The 22192-nt window shown below is 58.1% G+C and overlaps 1 protein-coding gene across 1 annotated transcript in view; it reads right to left on the reverse strand.

Moving 5' to 3' along the window:
- UBASH3B (ubiquitin associated and SH3 domain containing B) overlaps nt 1-22192 on the reverse strand; it is a 96777-nt gene that overhangs the window by 18206 nt on the left and 56379 nt on the right. Inside the window, exons 2-6 of the mRNA XM_056115103.1 lie at nt 8787-8840; nt 7864-8050; nt 6466-6664; nt 4029-4198; nt 731-939 (exon numbers count right to left, since the gene is read on the reverse strand). Coding sequence (XP_055971078.1) covers nt 731-939; nt 4029-4198; nt 6466-6664; nt 7864-8050; nt 8787-8840 — 819 coding nt within the window. The remainder of the gene's footprint in view (nt 1-730; nt 940-4028; nt 4199-6465; nt 6665-7863; nt 8051-8786; nt 8841-22192) is intronic.

The following is a 22192-nucleotide window of genomic DNA, read 5'->3' on the forward strand; positions in this document are numbered from 1 at the left end:
TAACACCTGTCCCCTCACCAGGGTCCATTTCCCACCACAAAGGTCCCCGGTTCCCAGTTTCCCTCCCCCCATGGCAGGGAAACTGGGAACCAGTTCTCTCTCTGTCTCTCTCTCTCCCTCCTTTTGGGCCTTATGGTTTGCAGTACAGATACTGAAAGGTTATCAAGTATATCCCTTTACCTACTTTCAACACTCAGTTCCTGTCCAAAATGATCATTTGCAACTATTATCATCATACTGGTGCCTGCTCTATCCTCAACTGCCCCGCTCCTCCCACACTCTTGTGACAAGCTCCCTGCCACTGACCAGTCCTCTAGAGGGCAGGGCATAAAGCACTTCCCTCACATCTGTCTCGTCACTGCTTGGAGTGACCCCAAACACCAAAACATCAGCGCTCCAGCCTGACACTATGTGTATTTGCAAATGCTCCTGCAGGTCTTGGTCATGGCCAGAGAGACCCACCCCCTCTCCCCTGTAGCTCGTTGGGCGTGGAGAATGCAGCCACCCTCCCTTCCGGCATCAGGGAGCAGTCTGGCTCCAATATGATGTGGGGAGCAGCCTGAACCATTCCCTAAAATCCCTCTGCAGTACCCAGGAGGTGCCAGCCTGGGTGTGGACCTGGAAGGAGGGGCCTGGCACCCTGTTCCAAGGACAAGCGGACCTTTTCCATCTCCAGCTCTTGGGATGCTCAGGACAAACTAAGATGCTAGGGCTATCAGGGCCAGCTCACCCGTGAAATATCCACGTGCTGCACTCGTCCGCCTTGGTGATGTAATTCTCGGGCAGGAGGCCCGAGCAGCCCGTGGCCAGGGACGTGCCATAGACCCAGCCCTCGCTGGTGCTGGTCTGCTCCATGGGAGACATGAAGATGAAGTCTCCGGGGACCAGCTCCAGCTCATCGTCATTCTGCGGCGTGTAGGGGTAGATCACCTGCAGCGTCTGGGGGAGGAAAGCGGGAGTGCGAGTGAGACCCATGGCCGAGCCCTCCTAGGTGGTCATGCACGGCAGCGAAAGGGGCCCGCCCAAACTTGGTGTACAGAGCATGCCCGCCCTTGGGGATGTGTGGCAGGGGTGTGGCTGCACAGCCCCAGACGTGACTTCCAAAGCTGTAGTGGAGGGACAGGAGTAACAGTACAACGGGTAGGGCGTTTGCCTTGCATGCAGCTGACCGGGTTTGATCGCCATCCCATAGGGTCCCCTGAGCACCGCCAGGAGTAATTCCTGAGTGCACAGCCAGGAGTCACTCCTGCACATCGCCAGGAATGACCCAAAAAGAAAAAATATGCAGTGGCCAACCTACATGCTCTTTAGTAAACTGCCTGACAGATGTGCTCCCAGTGGGGGTGGCCTGTCCTCCTGGCAGGCTCTGGGAGTCTCTTCGTACTGGACTTAGAAGGAGTCCCGAAGACCCACCCGGTCAACCAGCCCTGGGGCTGACAGCTTCTGTTTCCGTCTGTCTCTGTCCATCCCAGGCACATAGCCTTTCGTTTGCTCAGCCTAAGAGATTTGGGGAAACATTTCATCTCTCTTCCTTCCCCTCCTCTCCCTCCCTTCCCCCTCCCCGTCTCTCAACTACTTTGTAGGAAACCTCAACATCAGAAAACCATTTCCTCTCCTGTCCTGGGGTTTATTTCACTGGGTTCATTTCAGAGGCCCTAAAGCAGGAGGCACTGCTTGTTCCCGAGGTCATCTAAGCACTTTAGTTCCTACATTCAGGTTCTCCCAGAGGCCTGAATGTAGGCCTGGGTCTCAGCGGTCAGCGACTCCCGGATGGGCCAGTGAGAATGCACCCGGCACAGAGTCTGCCCCAGGGGCCAGGCAGTCGCCACTGCACCGGGCACCTTCCCTGGACGGGAGCCAGCAGCTCCCTGCTGTCCTTGAAGCCTCTCAAAACACCTTCTCCACGTTTTTCCCACAGAGGGGAATCCACCTCCTGGGGGAGCTGGACCTACCCAGAGAGTGGCTGTGTCTTCTGGACAACTGGGGCATGTTTCTGTTCCCTTACAGAAGGAAGATTTCAGCAGGGGACAGGGGGTGGGAGAGCTAATATTTTTTACTGAAAAAGGGGCTGGGAGATTGCCTAATCTGGGAACCCCTATTTAGACAGGAAACCTGATAGCCCGCCGGATGTGACTCTCCCTCCGTCCTCCCTGCTTTGGACGCACACCCTCCTGGGGCATCAGAGTCGCGGAAAGGAAAACGGTCCTGGTGGGAAAGTCTCAGGGCAGCACTGCTGGTAGTGGAGAAGCACCGACAGGAACGTGGGGGTCCCAAATCTCTGGGGTTTGAGTCCCCAGGGATGAATGAAACCTGGAGAGTGTGTCCGTGAGAATGTGCCACGGTTCTGGGGAGAAGCTCCTGCCCCCAGCCTCAAACGTGTGCCCTTTCCTCTCTGCACCTAGGTCAGGCATGGCCCCATGCCACCCTGGTCTGGAACGAACAGAGCCGCGTCCCGTCAAACAAGACTTGCAGGCGCAGAAGGCCAGGACTCGGGGGACGATCTCAGTGTCCAGGCCTAATCCACCTGCAGGGCACAGAGGCACCTTCTGGGAGTCAGAGCCGCCTCCCAAGGGAAGATGAAGACAGACAAGGACTGGGGGACAGCCAGGTGACCTCCAAGGGACAGGTCGAGGGGAAAGGAGAGCATTAATAGGAGCGGCCGTAAATGAACGCTCTCCGAGACGGTGAAAGAGGCCAAGTTAATTTTAGAAAACAATTCGCCGTGGGCGCGGGCTGCCTCTCTCCCTCAGTGCCAGCCAAGCCGAATGTGGGTCAGGCAGAAAAGCAATTTTACACTCTGGGCCGATGGGAGGGCAGCGTGGCGGGGCCGTGCCCACTGTTTCCACGGCGCCTCCTCCCATCGGCCTCTGGAAGGCGGCCAGCACATTGCCCCTTCTTGGACGTGAGCCGCACCCAAGCAGTCCCGACGGGTTTGAATCCCGAGCAGGATCCAGCAGAGGGCAGGACTCTGCGGGGTCAGAACCCTACCTCCCGGTCCCCAACAGCCCCCCGGCCCTGGCCTTAGGGGTCACGGGCCAGCTCCCACCGTTGGGGCCGTGCTGCAGACCCCAAGATTCTGGGTCTCATACTAAAAAAAAAATGCCTAAAAGAGACCTAAAGGAGGCCATTGTCCACCAACAGAAATCCCAGTTCTCCTTGCTTTCGCCAAGTCGGCCAGTGACAGAAGCATTGCCTAAGACGTACAGTTCAACGGGGTGACAAAGCCTGCAGCCAGCTGGGTGGTCTCTTATGTTCCCGTCTGTTTTTCTTTTTCTTTTCTTTCTTTAGTTTTGGCTCACACCCGGCGATGCTTGGGGGTGACTGCTGGCTCTGCACTCAGGAATTAGTCCTGGCGGTGCTCAGGGGACCCTATGGGATGCCAAGGACCGAACCCGGGTCGGCTGCGTGCCAAGCAAATGTCCGACTGTCTGGACTATCGCTTCGGGCCCTGCTTTTCTTTGGAGATGGATCGGATGGCCCCGTTTTTAAGGTCAGAGTCTCCCGGGGCTCTGGCTTCTGCCATGGCTGAAGCTTCTGCCGAGTTCTCACTCTGTCACCTACCCTGTGTGTCTCAGCTCTGGGAAGGAAGTGCCCGGTGCCTCTGCAGAGGTGCTTGATCTGGGGTCTCCCTGGCACCTGCCCGCCGTGACATAGCAGTCCACTGGGCTCCCGCGAGACCAAACCCCATTTTCCATGACCCCCCCACCCACAGCCCCCAGCCCCTGCCACATGCCCTTCAACACATCTGCAGAGCTTTTGTACCCCAGGCTCCTGTCACCTGTCACTCATGCCGACGAATGACAGAACACAGAAACTGTTCCCAACACGCCTTTCCAGGGCTGTGTCCTGCCCCTGACAGTCCCCAGGGGACGGGGACAGCGTGAGGAAGGGAGGATACAGGTGCAGGGCCGACTGGAAGGTGAGATTCCCGGGGAGCAGGGCAGGGCCTGCCCAGCACCCAGAGACCCCCCAGGAACCCCGGGAGCTGGCAGACGGCCCGTGCCGGAGAGGGGCGGGGGAGCCCTCACCTCATGGTTCGCAAAGCGGATATCCCGGGAGAAGATGGTAGCTGCCCAGTCACAGCCCAGCTTCACGTCGATGTTCTGGGCCAGTTTCTCCAGGGTGGGGAGGTGGCTGGCCTGGAAGTGGTAAGCCAGGGTCACGTGCAGCTGCTTCTTATGAGGCTCCACATGGACTTCTGGGAGGAGAGAGGAGAGAGAGAGAGAGAGAGAGAGAGAGAGAGAGAGAGAGAGAGAGAGAGAGAGAGGTGAGCAGTGCAGAGCACCGAGCGGCCTGGCAAATCCTGCTTCCGGGCACCCAAGGATGGGCACTGACTCCGGACAAGGCTGTCTCTCTCCCGCAGAGCTGCTGAAGCAGACGTGTGGGGACTCAGGACCATCTGGGAACCCCAGTGAGTGCCCTGTGTCCATCGAGAGGGAACCGTTTGGGCTAGCACGTGGTCAGCCTGGTCCCGCTGTAGAGGGGCCCATTTAAGGGGCAATAAAGCTTTCTGTAGCTAAGAAATTCACTTTTAGGGGCTGGAGTGATAGCACAGTGGGTAGGGCATTTGCCTTGCACGCGGCCGACCCGGGTTCGATTCCCAACATCCCACATGGTCCCCTGAGTACTGCCAGGAGTAATTCCTGAGTGCATGAGGCAGGAGCAACCCCTGTGCATCGCCGGGTGTGATCCAAAAAGCAAAAAAAAAAAAAAATTCATTTTTATAATTGGATGGACATGGAGAGTATCATGCTGAGTGAAATGAGTCAGAAGGAGAGGGGTGAACATAGAATGATTATTAGTGCATATATATATATATATACATATATATATATACACACACCCATAATATGAGACTAATACCACCCAAGGACAGCAGAAACAAGGGTCAGGAGGATTGGTCCATGGTTGGAAGCTGCCTCAAGCACTGGGGGGGAGGGGACCACTATGGAAAAGATGGTTGGAAGTGATCACTCTGAGTAAGAAGTATGTGCTGAAAACAGGTAAAGGAATGCACATGATAACCTCTCGCATCTGTATTGAAAATTCCAAAAGGGGAGAGAGAGGAGGGAAGGAGAACAAGGGGGTGGGGGAAGGAGAGGAAGAGAGAGAGAAGAAAGAGAGGGAGGGAGGAGAGAGATATAGATAGAGAGAGGGAGGGAGAGAGAGGGAGAGAGGAGAGTGGGAGGAAGAGAGAGGGAGGAAGGGAGGGAGACAGAAGGAGAGGGAAAGAGGAGAGGGAGGAAAGAGGGAGAGAGAATGGGAGAGGGAGAGGGGGGAGAGAGAGAGAGAGAGAGAGAGAGAGAAGGAAAGTGTCTACCGTAGAGGCAGGCTGGGGGGTGGGTGGGAGGGAACCTGAAGACATTGGTGGTGGGAAGTCTGCACTGGTGGAGGGATGGGTGTCGGAACATTCTATGACCAAACCCAACCATGAACAGCTTTGTAACTGTATATCTCATGGTGATTTAAAAAATAAAAAAAAAAGAACAAAATAAAGTATCAAGACTCCGTGCCTATTCTAAAACTCTTCTGCCTTTGTTCCATACAGCGCTGTCCTGGGAGGGGTGGGGTGGGGGCTCTTGCCGGGAGGGCCTCAGGCCTGCAAGCATTCGGATCTGGCTGGAGGGAGAATACACATGAGGGGGAAGATGGGATATTCCCAAAGTTGGAAACAGAGTTTTCTCAGTAGCACTTGGGGTCAAATGATTGCTGTTTGGGGACATCCAAAGAGTCACTCCTTAGAGTGAGGTCCCTATGGGATTAAAATCTTTCCTGGTTGAAAACCACTGGCTTCCAGTACGCAGACTATTACTCAGAGATGCCCGGGAGCACTCCCCAACCTTCCTTGACGAGGTGATAGCCCCCATCTCTCTGGACATGACTCAGCAGGAAGCGTCCTGGTTATGGGCTGGGGCAAGAGCAGCGAGAAGGTATGGAGTGAGCTGGGAGCAGCAGGGTGAGCCTGCCTGTAGAGACGGGGGGAGGCGGTCCTTAGTCCCTCGGGCTCTGTTCTCCTCTACCGTGGCCTTGATCTAAGTCCTGCAGGTCTGGGATCTATTCCCCCGGCTCAGGCCTGCAGGCATTCGAATCTGGCGGGAGGGATAATACACAGGCACACACGCATCTCGGTGGATAGACACAGACGTGTGAGTCTGCTCAGAGCCACAGGACACAGGGAAGCAGGCCATCCTGGACAGAGCCGAGGGTGGGGCCTGCATAGGCAGAGGGACGGGGTCCGTGAATGCCGCACACCACCACCAGGGGGCGGCACTGGGCACAGAAAGGAAGCTGCAGACCTGAGGGAGAGACCACCCAGGTCCAGGAGGGGCTGAGGCCCCACCGACTCAGCTGATAGGGTGCAAAAGCGGGCGGAGAGGGCGGGCACGGTGGGTCACAGTGGGCTCCTCATCCTGTCCTTCTCCCGGCCTGGCCACCTCTGCCTCCCTGGCCTCCGTCCACCTTCACCTGTCTTCGATGCAGCCTCTGCGGCGAAGTCAGCGGCGAATTTCTTGAGGATCTCGGCGCTGTCCTCCTTCACAAAGAGGCCGATGAAGTTGGAGGAGGTGTAGAGCTCCAGCGGCAGTGGGGCCGAGAACTTGCACTTCCAGCGGCTGACAGTGGCTTGCAGGGCCTCCCCCAGGGCGTCCACCTTGCTGTCCTCACACTGGGGGGGGGGGGGGGAGGGACAAGAGCTGCGTGAGGGACGGGGCAGAGGGGCCCGTGTCCCGTCACACCGGCTTGGCCCAGCCCATCCGGCGCTGCAGACACCGAACCATCATTTCGGCAGACAAGATGCTGAATGATCCAGAAACAGATCGGCTGTTCATCCTGTCCATCAAATGGTTCAACCTCTCCCTGCGCTGATGTGCACCCCCTGAGCCGGTCGGCAAAAGCCACAAGTGGGGGAACAAGGCAGCATGCAGAGGGTTGGGGGTGGGGGTCTCCTGCTGGCCATGAGCATCCTTGGGCCTTTTTTACACTGACTGTTGGCACTGGAGATGCCACAGTGATAAGGGCATGTCCCTAGCACGGGCTCGACTGGCTTCAACCCCTGGAGCTGCGCGGCCAACCTGGGCATCGTGGGAGGTGATCCCCAAGGCCCCCAAACACTGCCCCGTGACCTGAGGGCCCTCCGCCGCTCTGCAGACCTTGCATCGAGGCATGGTAATGGTTGGCTGAGAATTGCCAGGCATCCAGGGCTCCCTGAGCACTGTGAGGAAGACCCTCCCCCCAACAGCCCCTCACCCCCTCAGATCTGAGTTGGTCACCCCAGGATGAGTGGAGGACAGGGCAGGTGCGCAGAGAGCCGTGGTTGACACCCCCCACCCCTCCCCCCGCATCAGGCGAGCTCTGAGTGCTTTCAAGAAAACTCCTGGTGACTTAAGGAATAAGACTCAGCACGTTCTCAGGGCAATGGTGAGTGAGGAGGTGTGGAAGAGAACGAAAGAGAAGTTAGAAATCTGGGGTGGGGGGAAAAACCCAGGAAATAGTTTTGAAATACAAGGGCCGCTGTACTGCGTGGTCCTGACACAAGGAAAACTCAAGAGAAGTGGTGGATTTGCACGACGCTGTGATGAGATCACCTAGGGCCAGGCAGGGACACAGGTGTGAGGTGGACGCGGGAGGCGGGGCCTCCATCTGGTCCTGGCTGCCCTTGTCTGAGCAGGAAGGCGGGTACCAGCCCAGTGAGGGGTTTACCAGCTCTGTCCCTCAGGAGGTCACGAACCTGAGCAAGTCCTGCTGGGCCTCGGAGGAGTGTGGAGAGCTGGGGCGAGTGACCAGACCGCCAACCCCCCCCCCCCCCACACACACACACACCCTTCCTCCCTGCCCAGGCCCCTGGGTGGGGGTGGGGGTTCTCACCATGAAGAACTGGCAGAGCGTGATGTGCGGGAAGATGTTGTGTGCCTTGTTCTTCCCACACATCTGCTTCGACTGCAGCCAGAAATCCGACAGCTTCTGGCCCAGGGGGCCGTTGGGCCGGAGGTAGAGCACATACTCGCGGGGCAGAGGGTCATCCAAGAAGGGGTCACCCACGTGGGAGAAGAGCCTGCGGGGACCAGAGGGGACAGTGGAGGAGACGGAGCCGCTCCCGGGCACCAATGCCTGTGGCTGCAAGAACTCCCCATCCCCGCTGCACCCCCAACTCTCTCTCGCACCAACTTCCTGTGTTCCCCCCCACCAACTTCCTACAGAGCCCGAGACCGCCCTGGGGGTCTCTCCATCCATCCACTGGGCTTCCTTTCCCAGGCATCCTGAAAGGTGTCCCTGGCCCGGCCCTTCCAGCCACCACTAACCCCACGTCTCCCTGGGCAGTGGGGAGCAGAGACTCCTTCAGAGGCTCCCGCCCAGCACCCACAGTGAGACTCCGATGGCTGCATGCAGGCCAAGAGCCTCTCTAGCCCTGTCCTGCATTTCTTTGTTTGTGTTTGGGGCACACACAGCGCTGCTCAGGGCTCACTCCTGGCTCTGCACTCAGGTGTCACTCCTGGTGAGGTGCAGGGGGATCCTATGGGATGCCGGGGATCGAACCCGGCTCAGCCGCGTGCCAGGCAAGCGCCCACCCACCGGACTCTGGCTCTGGGCCCCTGCCATGAACTCTTTAAGCAGCTGCAAGGAGGCACGTCTGGGCCAGGGTGGAGGGAGGAAGCCACCAGCTTCATAAATAATAAACTTGTTGTGAGGTCTGGAGACTCATGTGCACCTAGCAGCCCACGTTGTGCCTATCCACAGGCTCCCGTTCCCGGTCGGATGCTAGCCCAGCGTCTCGGTTATTTCATACCAACCAGTCACATGCTGCCTGAACGCTCCTTCCTCCTGTGGATGCCAGGGCTTTTTGTCTGGAAGGGGAAAAAAAAATCAGATTTCTATTGTTAGTATTTTTAGCCTCTTAGCCGTTCCATTCGCAGCAGGGAGGAGCAGAGCGTGAAGCAGACAGCACCGGGGGTGAGGCTGAACCTTCAGGGCTGTGTGCATGCGTGTGTGTGTGTGTTGGGGGTGCGGGCTGTGGCAGGATCCCCCCACCCTGGGGTCAAATCAGGTCCCAGCAGCACGGAATGCGTGTGATTTCCATGCACTGAGCAGCGGCTTCGCCTGCAACCCCTGCAGTCTATTTTCAGCCCTTTTCCAGATTCGAGTTTTATTTTTTTGCTTCCCTAAAGGTTGTCATGTCTTGGGTTTTTTTTTTCTTTCTTTCTTTCCTCCTTCCTTTTCGCCCACTCCTGCTTCCTGACCCAGATCCCCTCTGGAGTGGTATGAAAACACACACACACACACACACACACACACACACACACACACACACACACCCAACTTCATGGCGCCTTGGCAAAGTGCATAAGGAAGGAGGGCGGAATGCCTTCCAAGACAGTGGCTCTGGAGCAAGGTCTGCGGGGTGGGCGGCCCCAGAGGGCACGCAAGAGGCAGACCCCAGGAAAGCTGCCCCAGTTCCTGGCTTCTCCGGGCAGTTCGCTGCTCACCACAGCAACCACGGAGAAGCTGCCGGTGCTCAGCAGCCCCGTGCCAGGTTCTGGGGCCACATTCAAGGGTCACACACATACCCAAGCCTCAGTGGGGCAGGGGTGAACGCATTTGTTGTGCAGACACTTAGATAATGACACCCTGATAAGTGCAACGCAGGCAAAGGTCAGGGGACCCTGAATGTCGAGAGGGAACTGGTCGGGGCTGAGGATTCAGGGACGGTCACACCGAGAAGGGGCCCTCTCGGAATGGTGCTAAAACATCTGGGTGCATCCGAACGGTGCCCGGCCCACGTTGCTGCTCCTTTATTCCGCCCGAGTCCAGCTCTGTTTGAGAGGAGAGATGGGGGGCGGGACTTCCCGTTAGTGCACCTGCCACTCCAAGTATCGCCCCCAACAGCTGTGCCCTCTGGGAGCAACTACACAACCAGGGGTTCCAGTGGGAAGGGACCTTGACCACCTGTGGGCACAACTGCCTGCACGTGACATTGGGAAAACTGCTCCAGGGGTCCCAGGACCCAGGCACCCGGTGGAGGGGGGTACTGAGGAAGGCCATCTGTCCATCTGCTCACCCCCCAAGTCCTGAGCACAAGCAGCAGCCTCAGGCTAGCAACACTGGTGCTGCCAGGAGGGCAGCCGTCCCAGCAGACATAAGGCAACGGAAGCAGGAAAAAGCAAGTCATGGAAATCCATACAGACCCTCTGACGCCGGGGATGCAAAAGGGTAGAAACCAGAGTCCCAGCCCAGCTGTTCGCAGACCCCTCCCCTGCAGTCCCTCCCTGCTGATGCTCACAGCCCCTCCACTACAGGATGTAAGCCCTGACCTTCCAGGCTAGAACTGCTCCCAAGCCCAGGAATCCAACCCGCCAGAACGAGATCTGCTGCTTCAAACATGACGGAGCCAAGTGTGTGGTGCTTGGTTTGGGGGCCACACCCGGCCATGCTCAGAGATCACTCCTTGCAGGGCTTAGGGAACCACAGTGGGTGCCAGGGATTGAACCAGGTCAGTCACGTGCAAGGCCAGCACCCTCCCCGCTGTGCTGCGGCTCCAGCCCCGGGGAGTTTCTTTGACACCAGGGATCCCCGTCTTTCCCCCCTCCCAGGCCCCGTTCCCCATCAAAGATGTCCCAGTGAAGTGCATTTCCCCAGAAGCCCAGTATGCATCCTCTGAAGAAGAAAGCCCCAAGTCAGCCCTGGTCCCAGGAACTCCAACACTGGCTTCTTGAGAGAGTTTGGAACTGGACTGAGGAAGATGATGAAGGATTGGCCCTGAGGAAAGAATGAGGGAAGCCCCATCCATTTGGAAGCAAGTTGGGCGATCAGCTTATGGAGGGCCCGAGGCAGAGGAAGAGCAAGGGAAGAGCAAGAAAATCAGCCTTGGGTGGGCAGGACCCCTGGTGCTGATGCCCTGATGCAGGGCTCAGGGAACCACAGGTGGGGGAAGTTTCTAGAAAGTCCCGCCTGCCGGCCACCAAGGTGCACAATGCTGCTGGCAGGGTCAGACCCCGTCCTGGGGTCACGCACCTCAGGCTCCTCTGTGCTGTCCCTCCCTGTGCCCACAAGGCTGTGCTTGGTCCCTTAACTCTGCCCACAGAACAGCCGGGGCCAGGGGTCTGGTGGGTGTTTGGAAATTCACCCGAGATGATGCTGGGTCTCAAAGGCAGAGAAAGAGGTGGCTGGGGCATGAAGGAGCAGGAGTGCGATGCTGGGCAGGAAGGGCAGAGGGCACAGTACACGAAGGGGCAGGGGGTGGTCCCAGAGGAAGGACACGGGCCCCCGTGGAGAGTGTGGTGACAGGTGGGGACAAGGAACACAGCACACTACGTGTGAGAAGCAGTCTCATCACGAGGGCTGGGTTCTGGGAGATGAAACCACCCGTGGGGACTTTCAGGAGGGCGCATGGGGTGGGGGGTGGGTCAGAGGGATGCAGAGAGGCAGGACAATTATGGGAATGCAGGAAGGTCGGGATTGTCGATAAATCAAGAAGGCATGGCGCAGCTCCAAGGTAAGCATACCAGCAAGACCAAGTACCATCAACAGACACCAGGTCCAGGTGGGGGCGGTGGTCCCCAAGCTTTCCCTGAGAGTGGCACTTTGCATCTGGATCTCTCTTGGCAGGTAAGCTAGATGTCTCCCACCGGGTTCCAATTTCCTGTGTGTCTCACTCAGGAGTTGCTGAACACACACGCCAGCTGTCCTGGCCTCAGGGTTGGCCCAAGCACTGGCCCCTGAGCTGATGGGGCCAGTTTACCTGCCCTCCACCAGCTGACACATGGAGGAAGGGCTACCGGCAGACACAACACAGAAAAGAGATGGATTTCTTCCAAATAGCAAGACCTTGAGTTTCCCCATCACTTGAGGCTGTTCTGTCCTAGTTTGGGGCCGCTGGTCGACCCGGGAAATCTAGCCGGCTTCAGGATCCCACATGCTTTGTGTCACGGTTCAAAGGCTGCCTTGCGCCAAAGACAAGATGACAAGGAGCCAAGTGTGACCCCCTGTGAGGGGACGCGGCCCTTGGGAAACCGTAACCAAGTTCTGTTTCCCTTACACATTTCTGAGGCAGTCTGAGCAACCAGAAACCTCACACCAACTGCAGAGTTTAAATGAATTCTCAGACTGTAGGACATCAGATCTTAGATTTTTCCACACCTAACAACTCTGAATTCAATTAAAAGATGACCTAATTAATCAGCCCTCTCATTTCTCTTCCTTCAAAATTGTAATGATATGCAGGAGACTGGGGAGAGGCCAGCTGTGAAGGGCCCCAATTCCTGCCTCGACTGGTCCAAGAGTCCACCACAGAGAAAAGGGGACCAGAACCCCATGCACACCTAGAAGGGATTCCTCAGGGTTAGGCTGAAAAACAGCCTGAGGCTCTCGCTAGAATGAACAGAAACTTTATTTTTCTTGTTGGGCCACACCCAGCCATGTTCAGGGGTTACTCCCGGCTCTGCACTCAGTAATTACGCCTAGGGGTGCTCGGGGGACCGTATGGCATGCCAGGGATCGAACCTGAGTGAATCGCATGCAAGGCAAACACCCTCCTAGCTGTTCTATTTCTCCGGCCCTTATCAGAAGCTTTCCTGGGCCTCCCACCACCTCCCCACTGCCGACTCGGGCCAAGCCTTCGAAGGATGTGGCCACAGGAGCTGTCCTACTTGTGTGTTTCAGAGGAGAAAAAAAATGGTCAAGGAAATCAATGGGGCAGAGCTGCTGCATGGGGCGGACTCTGCAGCCAGCATGGGCAGAGATGCTGCCCTCTGAGCGGGCCCCAAGGCACGCTCTCCTTTGCTGCACCTAGTTGCCTGGGTCTCTTGTTCCTCAGAGGACGATTTATTCCCCATCCCTTGATTTGGGTTCTGTCTGGTCCCCCCAGCCAGCGCCGTGAGGCTTGCAGGGTAACCCGGCAGTGCCTCCGTGCCCTCGGGCCTCCTGGTCCCTGAGGAGGGCCGTGGAGGGACCATCAATAAGCAGAACCCTAATGGCCCACCGGTTTCCTTCCGAGGAAATGGGCTTAATGGAGAAGACACTATTGATCCTCAAGACCCTGTTTCGGGGTCAGCCTCGCGGCGGTGCCCCCTTTCAATGACCTGGGCTAATGGACCGTGCTTTTCAGCTGCCCTAGAGGCCTGCTGGAGGGGGGCCCTGGCGATCGATGGGCCGGCCAGCCTGCGGAGTATGGGGGCGGGGGGGGGGGGCAGGCACCCTACAGCCAAGGCCGGCCAACAAGAAGTAAAATGCCATAGGGCTTTTATAATAAAGATAATCAGAGAAGGGAGAAGGAAAAAAAAAAGTCACTGAGTTATTCTGGGGCTGCCAGAACTCAAGCCTGCTGTCTCCCCACCCCCCTCGCTCTTCCCTCCACAGGACTATTTTCCAACCCATAAAGAGTCTATTAAGCAGCTCCCCTTGGGGGGTGGTTAGCAGAGAAAACGCTGCTTTGGTTCCCGATGTTTTTCTGTGCCAGGCGAGCCGGGCAGTGCAGACGCAGATCTTGTTTTGTTCTGGCGGAAGAAGGGGCTGGAAGAAGCGGCTGGCTGGGGCTCTAAGAGGCCCGTGCTGGAGGGATGGAGGCAGCGGTGTGTAATTGGGAAACCAACCATTAGACCCTGGGCAGGATGTAATAAAACACATTTTTCTTTGCGCTGCCAGCTGCCTCCTTTGGATCAAGACAGTACGTTGCCCCCCCCCCCCGCCCCATCCCCATGCCACCCCCAAACAACGTGCCTTTGCACCTAAGGAACCAGTGGGACGGAATTTCTCCAGAGTCTGGCTCTCTCACTGGCTGTGGGGCTGTGGGCAGTCCCCCGCTTCCCTTCTTTCCCTGGAGGCCTGACTGGACGCCGCAGTGCCTGCCCTGCAGGGGAGAATGACAGAGCACGGAGCTGCAGAGCTCAAAACAGCGTCTGGCAGAGAGAGAGGTGCTTAACAGAAATAACGCCCGCACACACACCCATGCTTATTAGCTCACAACCCTGGCGCGACTGTTTTTTTTTCCTGCAACAAATGGCTATGTTCCAGGCTAACAAGAACTTATGTTTAAGACCAGGCATCCGTGCGGGGCTGGGAAATGACAGTTCGGGGCAGAAAGCCCCAAGTTTGATCCCTGACACTGCAGAGCGCCCCCTCCTCCCCCCCTGCCTTTTGCACTCAAGAATGCAGGGATAGTCCCCGACTCCCTTGAGATGACCAGGGTGGTCCTGGTGCCCCCGCACTACTGAGCCAACGTAGCACCACCAGGCCCTTCCATGGAACCCGTATGTTCCCCGCCCCCCGAGCACCCCATTCCCCAGTAATAGACCGGACAGCCTAAGACCCAGTTTCTACAAGGACCAGACGTCTGCAGTCAGATGCCCCCTCCCACCCCCCGCCTGAGGGGGTTGCCAAGAGACGAGTCCCCACATTTTGCCACGAAACCTGCAAATGGCAGACAGGGAGCCGCCTGTTTGGCCCAAGAATGCACAGGCCGTGAGGACAGTGACCTCGAACCATGTAACACTGGGGGGGGCGGGGGAGGAGAGGAAGAGGCGGGGGGTGGGGGCGCACTCAGGTGGTCCCGCCTATCCTGGGTCTCTGTCCCTGGGGTATCCTGGGTCTCTGTCCCTGGGGTCGCATTTTCTGCTTTGAGGATAACGTCCTCTCTGGGTTCTGGCCATCTCTGTGCACGTGCCGTACCCTGGGGACAGCCCAGAAGGCAGGGGACAGGTCAGGGTCTAGGGTGCCAACCTCCTTGTGGCCAGGGGCTGGCTTCCAGAAGCCCTGGGAGCCAGGCTCCCTTGGAGGGGCTGGTTTGGGGCACAGAGTCTGTCTGTCCCCACAGGGTCAAGTCCAGCTGGTGCAGGCACTGAGGCCCCTTGGAGCCAAAGCGGCTGTGGGGGAGGGCACAGGCTGATCAAAGCCTGGAGAAACCCAGCGTGGATGTGAGGAACAGGAGTGGGGGGCAAAGGGACATGGGGTACTGCATGTGGGAGGCAGCACTTGGGGGGGGCTGCCTGGGGTGGCCTCAGCTTTTCTCTTCACTTCCCTGCACTCATCCGGGAGCTTCCTACCAGCCCCCCACAAAGCAGGCAGAACCCCCATCACAGAAGCGCCATCACAGAATCTCCACCACAGGTGAGAAAAAGGGGGACCCCCAGCCCAAGAGGCTTCTGGGGACTGGACTGGTGGTGATGGTGGGGTGGGCAGAGGAGGGGGGTCCTTAGGCTCATCTCCTTGGCACTAACTACAAGAACTCTGCAGGGCACTGTGAGCCACCCACAGGTCCAACAAAGGGACCAGAACCCAGTGAAACCGGTGATGGGACTCCCGCACTGCCTTGGGACTCCCAACGCAGAACCAACATCCACCACACCCCTTTGACCTCCCAAATTCTTTTACTTCTGTGGTTTCTGCCTGTAGCGATCTCCTCTCTGTTCTCACACCCTCCTCGTGTTTTACTGGCTGTCCATCCCATTGACCCTTCCCGAGGTCCCTCCCTGGGCGGTCATAGCATCGGTTAGGACTGGTTGGGTCCTCAGAGCTGCCACTTCCGTTTTATCTTGCATGGTGGAGCTCAGCGCTGCCTTCCTACTGGCCTTTGTAGTGTTCTCTGCGTTGACAGATGACTCGAATTAGGCAGGGAGGTCAGTGTCTGCATTCCGTGAGAGATGAGGAAATGCAGCCACGCAGGGCCGCGGGAGCGGGTGGGCGCCTTGTAGGGTCCTGGGGTGGGGGGGTGGGACAGCAGCTTCTCATCAAAGGGCAGCTCCCAGCTGCTTCCCAGACGTGTTCACCACCCTGTCACACACAATCGAGACCCTTCACGTCCCTGTCAGTTCTAGCTTGGTACCAGTGGAACGGGCTGGAGCGATAGCACAACGGGTAGGGTGCTTGCCCTGCACACAGCTGACCCGAGCTGACACCGGTTCGATTCCTCTGCCCCTCTCTGAGAGCCCGGCAAGCTACCGAGAGTATCACGCTCTCACACCAAAGCCTGGTAAGCTCCCCGTGGTGTATTTGATATGACAAAAACAGTAATAAGTCTCACAATGGAGACGTTACTGGTGCCCGCTCGAGGAAATCTATGAACAACAGGAGGACAGTGCTACAGTGCTACCAGGGGGACAGGGGAGAAGGAAGTGGCCAGGATACAGACTTTGGTGCTGAGCAGAGTAGGGATGGAATTCATACCTACCCCTCTAAAGGGGGGACCCCACACCCTCAACGCCCAGGGCCTGCCCAGGTAACCTGTGCTGGTGACTGTGCCCTGAACCCTCAGCCCAGAGTCTGCCTCTCCTCCACCCCCGCTCTGCCGGCTTCAGCTGAGACTTGGGGTTCTCCTGGAGAGGATGGCGCGGGAAGAGCTCATGGCGGAGGCTCGGGGGACCTGAGCGCAGCTGGAATCCCAGACAACGCGCCCCCACCCCCGCGGCTGCGTTTCCTGAAACCACTTTCTGCTTCCGCTTTCCCGGGGACACTTCCCATCCGACAAACAGCTTTGCGCGCGCTCTGGGATGTCTGCCAGCCCCACACTGTCTGGCCATCTGCGTCCCTCGGACCATGGTCTCCTTGCCACGTGGTCCCTGTTCCCCATCCCCCGACCCGAGGGTCTCAGCTACCCTGCACCTGAGGATGAGGCTCCATGCTTGGGAAGCAGGAAGTACTCCGCCCCCACCCCCGCGGAAAACCTTACTCCAAAACTGTGGCTGGTTCATTCATAAGGTTTGGGAGCACGGAGAGCTAGCTCAAAGTGCTGGAGCACACGAGGGATCCCCAGATCCCACGCCCAGGACCACTGGGAGAGATCCCCTCCCCCCTGCCCCAAAAAGAGAATAATTCAGGGCCAGAGCAATAGGTCTGCTGGAGGGCGTTTGCCTTGGACGTGTCTGACTCGGCTTCATTTCTGAGCATCCCATAGGGTCCCCCGAGCACCATCTGGAGTGATTCCTGAGTGCAGAGCCAGGAGTTAGTCCTGAGCATCGCTGCATGTGACGGGAGTGTTGGGGGGGGGGGGTGGAGACAGAGACAAAGAAAAACAGAGAGACAGAGAGAGACAGAGAGAACAGAGAGAGACAGAGAGAACAGAGAGAGACAGAGAGAGAGAACAGAGAGAGAGAGAACAGAGAGAGAGAGAGAGAGAGACAGAGAGAACAGAGCTAGCTCTGTCTTCCTGCTAGATTATGACAGCTCTGAGTGCTCACTGCCCGGGGACAGAAGGACAGAGCACCATACATGAAGGGTGAGGGTCCCCGAGGATCCTGCAGTGGTCTGCGCCTGCAGCACCTGTCACGTGTACCCTGGTGCCAGCATGGGTGGGTGCCCTCCCTATGTGGATCCATCCCGGACCCATCAGGACCTCGCAGGGCCCTGGCTCTCCAGAGGGAGAACGTTTCCTCCAAAGCCCTCGGCTACTGCTGAGATCCGGGTCCACGTGGCTGGGCAAAGACTGAAGCCAGACGGGGCTTGACTCTGCCCCCCCTGCTCTCTGCCCCTGGCCACCTGAGCCTCGGCTCTGTGTCCTTGGCGTGGCTCCTCCCGGGCGCCGTGGATGGGTGCTCACTGGCCAAAAGGCCTTGAGGACCCACTTCCTGGGGAGAGCGCCCCTCACCTCGCCTGTGGTTGTCCCCATGGTGCAACTGTGGCTCTGGTCTGCAGAGCACTTCTTTCTCTGAGCACCCCCACACAGGTGATGCCCCCTTCTCTCCCTCAGCTTGAGAATAGCCGGATGTGCCAGGATGGGGGCCAGTTGGTCACAGGGACACCGGGAGGATTGAGCCCTTGGACACAGGGGTGTGGGGGGGGGGCGGACTAGCAGGAAAAGCAGTAAGAGGGGGGGCAGGGAGAAGTACTGCCCGGGGTCTGGCAGGCGTCCTGCTCATGCAACAGCGTCTTCGCCACTCCCGGGTCAGGCTGGGAGGTCGCTTCTCTTGGTTATACAGAGGGGCTGTGTCTAGCAGTGCTTGGGGTGGGGGTGGGCCACACGGTGCTGGGGACTGAACTCAGGACCTCACACAGGTGCTCAGCCACGGGGAGTGCTCCCCCACGGGAGCACGGGATGGACCACCAGTCAAACACGAGGAGGGTGTGAAAACAGAGAGGAGATCACTACAGGCAGAAACCACAGAAGTAAAAGAATTTGGGAGGTCAAAGGGGTGTGGCGGGTGTTGGTGCTCGGGGATGCCTCCTGGCTCAGTGCTCAGCTCCCTTTCAGGGGTGCTCAGAAAACTCTGAAGTGCCGAAACAATCTGCACTCTTGCACTCTGGCCTGTTAAAGAATTTTCCTGGCCCAGAAGGATCGCTCCATAGTTGGAAGCCCGCCTCATGTGTTGGGGGATAGGCAGTTGGGATGGAGAAGGGACCACTAAGTCAATGATGGTTGGAGGAATCGCTCGGGATGGGAGATGTGCGCTGAAAGTAGACTAAGGACCAAACATGATGGCCTCTTAGTGTCTGTATTGCAAACCATGAAGCCCAAAAGTAGAGAGAGAAAGAAGGAAGGTGCCTGTCACAGAGGCAGGCAGTAGGATGGAGTGGGGATGGCGGGAGGGATACTGGGGACATTGGTGGTGGGGAATGTTCACTGATGGAGGGATAGGTGCTTGATCATTATATGACTGAAACTCAATCATGAAAGTTTGTAACTGTAGCTCACGGTGATTCAATAAAAAAAAAAAAAGTTCTCCTGGGCCTGGAGATGTTTCCTTGACCATGAGGAAATGGGCTGGAGAGAGGGAGGCAGTTTGGGGGGGGGGGGGGGTGCTGACAAAGGTGTGCACTTAAGGCTCCATGGAGGGCACTGGAGAGCACAGTGGGGCTAAGTTGTGAGCCTGGCACGGGTGCAGGGTCCGAGCACACCACACCCTTGTACCCGCACACGGAACTACCTGGCCCGCGTGACTCAAAATCGCAGGGGTTCTAAACCCCCGTTCCCACTGGCTCCTGATACATGTTTCTGGGCTCTTGGTCTGACTGAGCTGGGATTCAAGCCTCCCTCTCTTTCCCCCGCAGCTCCTCTGGCGCAGGTTGGCCTGGAGTCCTCACGGGTCAACACATGGAGGTGCTTATGCCTCCAGGCAGGCCACAGGAACTGAGCCTCGCCCGTACCCAGCCCGGGAACTGTCCCAAAGGCCTGTCCCAAACACCCGGTGGCCAGTGTTCACCCGGTACCAGGGGAGTGGACATGTGATGGGGACACGCAGCTTCCATAATTAGCCCCCAAAGCCCAGGAAGTGGAGAGAATAACCAGGGTCAAGTGGATGACACCCCCCCCCCCTTCAGCCCAGGTGGCGCCGAGTCATGAGATTTACTGTTTCTCTTTGATCTATATTTAAATCCAGTCTTCAAATAACAGGACCTTGAGCCCAAACAGAGACCAAGTTGACTGGTGTCCCCCACCTCCAAGTAGGACCCTAAATGAGTCACTTCCCCCTGCCTGCTTCCCCTGCGCTGATAAGGCTCCTTCCTCTTGGGGGTGGAGAACCTATCTGCACAACCCCAAGAACCATTTTCCCTGGCAGCCCAGGCTTTGGCGGTGAGATAAAGTGAGGGGTTCCCACTCTCCAGCCCTCGACTTCCAGAAAGAGCCCAACCCTCACTTTCCTTAAAAAAAAAAAAAAAACAAATGCCATAGAGCAGGCAGGGCACTTGCTATGCACACTGTGACCTGGGTTTGATCCCCCGACCCCCTGAGGCCCACCAGGAGTGATCCCTGAGCACAGAGCCAGGAGTAAGCCCCAAGCACTGCCAGGTGTGTTTCCCAAACAAAAAAAAAACCCTCCTGAAACAAACCGAAGGGCACAAACCCCTCAGCGTCCTGCCACAGGGCTACCATGAGGGACCAAACCCATTGTTTCTGAGTCCTGTTTGATGACTGGGCAGGAATGGAGGTGCTGGGCAGAAGGGCTACTCCAGGACCAGCCGAACAGAACAGGGTCGGGCTACCACTGGCCAACCTCATCTCACTCATCCCACGTGGCGCCCAGCTCACGGGCTTCCCTGAAGCCCATGCAAAGATCTTGCCGGTGGACTGTGACGGGGAAAAATCAATCACATAGTCCAACTTCCCCATTCTCAGAGGGAAAGACAAACCTCCTGACAGCCATGGTCGAGCACAGGGTGCTGCCAGATAGAACCTCGGTGGCCCCACTCGGTCCGACCCTCCAGGGGCACTTGCGCCTCCGTGATCCTCCGGGATATTCTGTCTCTCCAATGGCTCCCACGGACTGGCATCACTTCAAGCCCCCTTCAGACCCCCCAGGTCCCGCCTGCTAAACCCCCATCCGACGGGCTGGAGCCACGGCACAGTGGGGAGGACGCTTTCCCTGCACACAGCCCACCTGGACTCAGCCCCCAGTGGCCCAGATGGTTCCCCCGAGCACCACCAAGAGTGAGCCCTGAGCGCCACCAGGTGTGGCACCCCAAAAAACCAAATAAAGAAATGAAACCTCACAGGATTCCTGTTCCTGCCTGTGGAGGGCGCCTGTGTGCCCAGCGACGGGGGGGGGGGGGGGGGGGGGGGGCGGGCGGGCAGAGGGAAGGATGGAAACCGAGATGTGAACATTCTGGAAACGCTGGTCCCATTGCACAAGCTAGCTGCTCAGACAGCCCCATCTGATGTGGGCCGGAGAGGATGCCTCGTACACATGGGGCCCTGCTCTGCCCCCCGCTTCCACCCCTTCAAACCGCTCCTGATCCCTGCAGCTCCCCCCAACTCGGCCTCCAACCCCATCATCCGTGCCTTGGGGATCCGCTTATTGGGTTTCCTGGGTTACCCGAGGGCAGATGGGTCGGGGCAGTGGGGTCACTGCCATCGGGGGTCCTCAGGTACTGGCTGAGTGGGGGCCGTCTTTGATACTGCGGGGCGTAGGGAAGGGTCACAGACATGTGCCAGAGTGTACCTGCATCCACAGTGCCCGTGACGCGGGCGACATCCTGCCCACCAATGCCTCCTGACTGAGGAATACGTGGTTAGAGGCCCAGACTCGATGGTGGAGGGGGCTGTCCCTGGACCCCATCTTAACCTGTTAGTGACGAACTGGGGGGTACCAACACACACACTGGCCTTCCCACACTCAGACACACACTGTGGTGTTGTCTGGGGTGCCGCTGCCCTTTCCCGGTGAATGGGACAGCCAGGCTGGACAGCACCACACAAATGCAAAGAGTTTCTGCACCCGGCACGAGGCAGGGCTGCCGACTGCCCAAACACGGGCGCACACACAGACACACAGGTTCCACCTCTGCTCCAGAAGATGGAGGCGGCCACTGGAGGCTCCTCGCTGGGACTCAAGATCAGGGTCACGTGTGAGAGCTACACCTTCCCAGCCGCCAGAGCCTTCAGTTAGACCCAGGGAAGACACTGGGCCTGGTCCAGCCGTGTCTGTGGGGAGGGTGTGGCTGGTGGTGCCAACACAAGGGAGCCCACCACCCTGCCGCCAGCACTTCCGACACGTCCGCACATGATATTTCCTCTCTCGGGGACACCCAACCCCACTCCGGGCACCAGCGTTGGGGGTGGGCAGGTGCAGGCCGTGGCCATGCTGGGCATGAAAGCACACGCCGCCAGCCAGGCAGCTTGCAGAGAAGTCCTTTTCCAGGGGAGGAGGACCCCTCCCTTCCTTCCACCTGCTGGTCCCTCACGCACAGTCCAGACACTTGTTTGCCTGTCGGGGGCAAACCCCCCTAAGTGTTGGGGCTCCCCCCATGCAGGGCTGGCACCTAACCTCTAGCCCACCACCACCTGCTTTCTGTGGGAGGGATGAGTCCCACCTACTCCCATAGTTGCCGAAGCGACGCCTACTCTGCTTATTTGCCTGACATGTGTCCTGCAGTCTGGGAAGCCACAAACTGCTGGGGTCGAGGGCACCCAGACGGTCTCTTGGTCTGCATTATACCTCATGTCCTCCCATGATCGGTCATCACTGTGCCGGGCAGGTCCTGGCCCCCATCAGCTCCTGGTTCTGCTAAACACACGCAAACCGTGTTCTTTTAAACACAGAAGCTGCCCACCAGTCCTTGGCCCAGACGTGCCCTCAGAACCGGAACCCAGGCAGCCTGGACTATGGGGATGCCTACAGTTTGGTGGCACCGTTCTTTCAGAATGACCCCAATCTCCTGAAGATCGGGGATTTTCACTGGGTGTCTGCAAAGAATGCAAGTCACACTCAGCTGAGGTCACGGGGAAAACCATCTCCGGTCTGGACCTTAGCCACCGGGTCCTGAGTTCACTTCTCTT

Source organism: Sorex fumeus, unplaced genomic scaffold (genome assembly GCF_029834395.1).
Source record: "Sorex fumeus unplaced genomic scaffold, SorFum_2.1 ptg000028l, whole genome shotgun sequence".
NCBI lineage: Eukaryota > Metazoa > Chordata > Mammalia > Eulipotyphla > Soricidae > Sorex > Sorex fumeus.